At 30.6% G+C, this 6,628-nt stretch overlaps 1 protein-coding gene across 1 annotated transcript; it reads left to right on the top strand.

Annotated features, from left to right (window-relative positions):
* Positions 1-421: 421 nt before the first annotated feature.
* LOC120092623 (small ribosomal subunit protein eS27y-like) lies at positions 422-2,272 on the top strand. The gene is made up of 4 exons (XM_039050766.2): positions 422-505; positions 1,531-1,632; positions 1,825-1,853; positions 1,961-2,272. Exons 1-4 carry the CDS (start codon positions 503-505, stop codon positions 2,085-2,087), a joined length of 261 nt encoding a protein of 86 aa, XP_038906694.1. The 5' UTR covers positions 422-502; the 3' UTR covers positions 2,088-2,272.
* Positions 2,273-6,628: the final 4,356 nt, after the last annotated feature.

The following is a 6,628-nucleotide window of genomic DNA, read 5'->3' as shown; positions in this document are numbered from 1 at the left end:
GAACCTCATCTCTGTAGTTGTTGCACTAAAAAAATATAAATAAAAATCTATCTTGAACTTCATGAACAAGAATAAAATGAAATCAAACATGACACTTTTGAAATTTCAAGTATTAAAAATAAATTAAATAAAATTTCAATATATAAATTCATGGATCAAATAGAAACTAGTTCAAGAACATACAATAAAATGTACCCCTAAAAAACCACATGGTGTTGGGGCAAAAGACAAAAAGATAAATTGGGAAGGGCATTATTGCAAACCATAAACCCACCTCTCAAATTCCAATTTGCACAAATTTTCTATAAAGCCCATTTTTTATTATCTTCAAGGCCCAAAGCCTGCCTTCAAAATAAACAAGCCCATTTATGTAAACCACGAAATCCCTATATATAAAGATTGAGGTTTTAGGGTTCTTGCTCTCTCCCTCTGCCCTACTTTCGATTGGCTTTGCAGGTTTTCTGTTCCCTCTTTCGCCGGCTCCTTTCTTTGTTTTGTCAAGATGGTGAGTTCTCATTCCTCTTCTAATCGATTTATTCTATTCTGTTTACCGCTTCGGATCCGTTCTTTTCTATGTTTGTTTATCGAGAATTGTATTGCTGCTAAGTTTAATGTATTTAGGTGAATTTTAGGCTCTGGGTTTTTGTTTCACACTTTTGAATGTATGAATTCGTATTTGTAGAAAGAAGATAGAAGAACTGATACATTTAAAATGTAACGTTTGTTTACAGTAAAAGTTATGGTTTTCTTTCTGGGTTTTTTCTTCGATTTAATTTTGCTTTGAAGGACGATTTGATGATTGAGAATCACGTGAACGATATTTTGGGAGAAGGGTTTGGTCGGAAGTTAGCGGAAGATTATGTTCTATAGCAAAGGGGATTGTTTTTCATTCTCCAATTTTCGGAGAAAAACTGGAAACCTGCAGTAAATTGAGTGGAATCATGCACATAACTTTGCGCGGCGGTGGATTATATCTGACGCATTGAAGCTATTTGGACGAGTGTAGTTTTGCTTTTCTTTTCTTTTTTTCCAATTTGCTACTGTTTTATCTTTATCTGGATTGATGAAATCGAAAGGAACCTTGAACAAATATTTGTACTCTGATGAAGAAATTATGATTTCTTTATTTTAACATTTTTTCTTGTTTCTGTCGAGTACGTTCCCCATGTGTACTTAATTATCACTCCTTTGTGACTTGAATGTATTTTCTATCTGTACTTGGCATGTTTGTATTTTTCTTAAAAAGATAAAAAGTCAAAACACTAAAGAAACACTAGAATTATTCTCATTGAAACGCATGTTGGAGATGTTGATTTATGAGAAGTTCAAATCCAGCTGAAGTTTTTTCATTGTGTTCATACTTCTGAGTGTAACTTGTAATTTTTGCTGTTTTTGCTGTTTTGTTATATTCCCTTTCTTATTAAGTCAATTTTGTTGGTTTTTGCTTTGATTTTTGCGACCTTAAAGGTGAGTATCAATTCTTGACTCGGGAGTTTTTCAAATGGGATGGTCTGTTTTTTGCATCTACAGGTTCTTCAAAACGATATTGATTTGCTGAATCCTCCTGCTGAGCTAGAGAAGAGGAAGCACAAGCTCAAGCGTCTTGTGCAATCACCCAACTCCTTCTTCATGGTATTCTTTTGCTTCTATTAAACTCAATGCCATTTGTTATGATTGTCTTGTCAAATCTGGTGCATTTCTCTACTGTCCTATTGTCAAGTTGTCTTCGCTCAGTAGTTAATGTTTCTTCCTCTGTCTTGATTTATAATATTTTGAGACACTGACAAGTGTATACTTTAATTGTCATATGTTGGCGATTTGAAGGACGTCAAATGCCAAGGATGCTTCAACATGTAAGTTCCATCACTTACATTGGTTTGTTATATTTGTAACTCTTCTGGATTCTGCATAAGTTGTGTATTAAAATATCTGATTGTTGTTTTTTGTCTATGAAATGCAGTACCACTGTCTTCAGCCACTCTCAAACTGTTGTTGTATGCGGTAACTGCCAGACGGTTTTATGCCAGCCAACGGGAGGACGTGCTAGACTCACTGAGGGGTGTTCTTTCAGGAGAAAGGGTGATTGATGATGCGGTTCCTTGTTTTGATCATGGGTATATTTATTTTTCTTGTACGGTATCAGACTCGATTATGCTGTCTCTCCTAAATAGATTATATTTGGCTTTAGAGTTGTCTGGTTTTGTTTCAAAGATGAATTTTCCTGTACTGAACTTTTAGCTGCATTTAGTAAAGCTTAACTTTCTTTTAACTATTTTTTGTTTTGTTTTGTTTTGGAGTTGAATGGGTCCTATTTTAGTAGTGTAATTTGCATGGAAATCCTTCACTACCTAACGTTCCTTTAAATGATCAAAGGTGTTAAATGTTTTTCTTGTATTATTTTAACTCTTGTTAAGATGAACATGTCTCAACTTACCAAAAGTTGAGTTTTTCCTCTCTTTTAACTCAGAGAAATATGAGCACTCGGAACTCTTTGGATTATGAATTTCATTGTAATTCATATACTATAAGAATATTGTTTATTTCAAGAATATTGTTTATTTCAAGAATAATGTTTGAATTTCATTGTGCATTTTGCATAAGCCAGCAAGTGAAGTCTTTTGGTTTCAAATGGATAAATATACCTTTATTTGTTAGTCCAGGTAGAATTTAATATCCCATGAATATGAATGTCTTTGTTCATATGGTGACTTACATTATTTGGGGTGGTGTATAATTTTACATTGATGAAGTAGCTGGTAGTTTTTCCCAGATAAATGTAATTATTGGCAAGAAAATATTTCAAAATTTAAGTCATTTGATTATCATTTCTGTTTGGATTTTGAAATATCATGTAGCCCAGTTAATTTTGGAAATTAATTTGATAGGGAAAATTTTTGTTTTTTCCCATTTTGACATATTTCGAGATTTTGAGAATATTTCAATGTCTTTCAAATTTTGAGATTTGAAGAAAATTTTTCGAGAATATTTCAATTTCTTTCAAATTTTGGGATTTGGAGAAATTTTTGGAAAAATTTTGGGATTTGAAGATTTTTTTTTTTTTTTTTAATTATGTTAGTTGAGTTCATGTTTTTCAATTTTCATTAATCTTCATAATTTTCTTTTGAAATTTTCATTGAAACTTTGAGATTTGGAGAAATTTTGGTTTTAATTTTTCATTTTGCTATATTTTAGTCAAAAGTCAAGTTTTGAAAATTTTTAATAGAAGTTTTTGAAATTATTTGTTATTTTATTTTATTGGTTAATAATGCAAATTTTTTCTTGGAAGAGATAAGCCATCAATTTTTACCGTTAAATTGGAGGATGAATTATTTACTTTAATTTATGTCAATGAAATGTCAATTGTTTTGTTAAAATTAGGGCACAATTAACGTTACAGAAAACATCTTAACAAGTGCATCTCTCTCATTTCAAACTTATTTTCACTTAGGGATGTATCACTTTTCATATTTAACTATAATGGTAATGGGTATGTTTGCGAGTATTTCAAAATGATTAAAATCAATATTATTAATTGTGAAGTTGATTCAATTTTAAGTTTTTTTTTATTTCAAATGCAATTTTTATTTTATTAGAAGAAATTTTTATAAATAGAAAAATTTTAACAATATTTATATTCTATATTAAAAAATTAAAGTATTTTGTACTTTTAAACTTTTTCTTATAAAATGTAAATATTTTATTTTATTATTATCCTTAGAACTAATAAAATGTGAATATTTTCTGTGGATCAAACATTTCAAAAAGTAGTTTTGTCATTTTCAAATATTCTTCATGAAATAAAAGTAGTTTTTGTCATTTTCAAAAAGTAGTTCTCTAAGGATAATAACAAAATAAAATAAAAGAAGAATATTGATTTACATAAATAGTTTACTCATGAAACATACTTGTTGTCTTGGCCATAATAGCCACTTGAAATAGATGGAGCTATTTTCTCTTTTCAAAATTGAAGCTAAAGTATGATGTGCAATAGTGACTTTCATACCAAGTGATAATCACTAATAAATTAATCTATAATGTAATTCTATCCTTATCATTAATAAATTGATACATAACGTGTTAAAATAAATGTAGTTCAATTATACTCAATCAATATAAATATACTCAATCGGTATTATATATGTACTATAAACTTTAAATTATTTGAATCATTTACTTCCATGTTGAACTCAAAAGAAAAAGGGAAAAATAAATAGATAATATGCATTCCACACTAAAATGGAGAGTTGAGATTAAAAGTAGAACGTAGGAAAAATTGCCATCTATACTTGCCTTGTTCATCATACCGTGGTACTTGAATTCATGCATGGTTCCTCATCTATTTTCCCACATATTTCTTCATCCACTTGAATTTTGAAAAACATTATTATCATCCTTCTAACATTATGGATTGAAAAAATTTGTAATATGTTTGTCATTATTGAAATATTCATTTAATTTTACTATGTTAGCTACTATCATAGTAATCCATTCGAGCATAGTTTAATGGATAAGATATCAGTTATCGTTGGTAAGGCGAGAGCCCCACACACAAGCACCACCCCGCGAAGAGCGGCGGGAAAAGCTATAGGCCCAAAACCTTCAACCCTTCTTTCTAAATGGGGGTGGCCGATGCACCTCATCTTGAAATTGAGTCCGGTGTCGAAGCAAGGGAAAGTGAAATAAAAAAACAGAGGAGACATGGTAGACGATTGGTAAGCCGATGTTCTGACTTCGTGTTCTTGACCTACTTGTCTCTTAGTCTTGGAGGAAAGACTCCAATCAGGGGAGCGCTCATTTCGCATTCTTCGATAAAGGATAACGATCTGCACGTATTATCATTAAAAAATGGAGATTAATATTTTAGTTTTTTTCCCCTTAGATTTATTACTTTTTGTTTTTTTTTTTACTACTCTTTGTAGTCTTTGTAGACATCACCCACTTGAGACAAATGCTTGACCATAGCTAATGATTAGGTTTTTGAAAACCCTTTATAAAAAATTGTAACATAGTGAGTGTGAAGCACATTACTCCAAATCCCAACCAGCTTCCCAAATGCAATATCAACATCTAACTAAATTTCTTTAAAGGTGTTTCACCCACTGTATAACTTGCATTAAAAGACTAAAACCAATATTTTACTCAATAATTATGTCTATAGTCTTAGAGATTTAGGAGATTATATTCATTCAAAATTTTAATGGACCAAGTATTTTCTTCTTTATTAGTGTTCAATAAACATTTTATTTTTTGAACAGATCAATTTAAGCATGGTTTCAAATTCTCATCACTTCTACCTAAATTTGCAATCTTCTAGAGGAGGTATAAATACATTAATGAGACAAGTGAAAACGATTTAAGAAAAGAATACATTCAATATAAGTATGGATGTAATATACTTCACATGAGTTTTTCATTAATTACTTAGTTGCATTTGACGTCAAAGTGAGCATAACTCAACAATAGTTGACATATACTTCTTCCTTTGAGGTTAAAGGTTTAAATCATTTAGCATACATATATTTTATCCTACTTGTTGAAGGGCGTAAGTTGACTCAAAGGTTATTTAGAAATCCTAACACAAAATAAAATTAAGTCATTGATTGAATATGCCAAAGGCTTCATCTTCATACTCCAATAAGAAAAAGACAATACTTAGGTGCATCTCGTGCATCACCTATTTTTGTGCATTTCACTAAGTTGTCCAATTATAATTTGCCATGTGGCAAATTCTTTTGATTTCTTTTTGATTTTTTTGTGTGTGTGTGTGTGTGAGAGAGAGAGAGAGAGAGAGAGAGAGAGAGAGAGAGAGAGAGAGAGAGAGAGAGAGATAAGAGGAGAAGCATGGAGATGAGTGCATGTTGGGATACACCCAAGTATTATCCCTAAGGAAACGAAGTGACAAACTCTTTGGCAAAGCGTGCACTCGTTGAGCAAATTAGGGATGCACATCGGTCGGTCGATGCCTGTTTTGGGAGATAATCTGCACCAAAAATCGATAAAAAAAAATAGTGTGAAATTCGCCCGTACATCGATCGGGTCGGTTTGGTCTTTTTTTTTTTTTAATTTTTTAATTTTTTTTTAGAGGAGCCAAAGTGAATGAAAAGAAAAGATTAATTGATAATGTGTTATTGTTAGGTTAATAAAATTAGCAACTTTTTTAATTTTAAATCAATAATTTTTTATTCAAAAATTTAAATAAATCATGTAATAGTTTGAAAATTAGGTAATATAAAAAAAATAATAAATTAATACTAATACTAAAATAGTAGGCTTGGCCTTGAGTTGGTGGTAATGGCTTGCTTTTATACATATTCTTTTATATATATATATATACGTCGGTCGGTTTTCAAATTCTTTTTTTTCAGGAAAATCGAAAACCAACTAACCAACCCGATTGATTGACCTTAATTCAGTCGGATCAATTTTCGGTGCTTTTATGTACAGCCCTAGAGAAAATAGACATTCAAAAAGCTAGATGGAAACTTGCCTTTTTTGGGCCTTTTAGGTTTCAGATATAGTAACGTTTATATTTTTATTTTATGTGTATTTGTTTATTTCTATGATCAATGGTTAATAAAATATTGAGTAACTATCAATTGTATTCATAGCATTTTATCTTAAATATAGA

This window comes from Benincasa hispida, chromosome 12 (assembly GCF_027475165.1).
Source record: "Benincasa hispida cultivar pf3 chromosome 12, pf3_genome.v1.1, whole genome shotgun sequence".
Lineage (NCBI taxonomy): Eukaryota > Viridiplantae > Streptophyta > Magnoliopsida > Cucurbitales > Cucurbitaceae > Benincasa > Benincasa hispida.
Note: the sequence above shows the minus strand (reverse complement) of the source record. Positions and strands in the feature narration are given on the sequence as shown.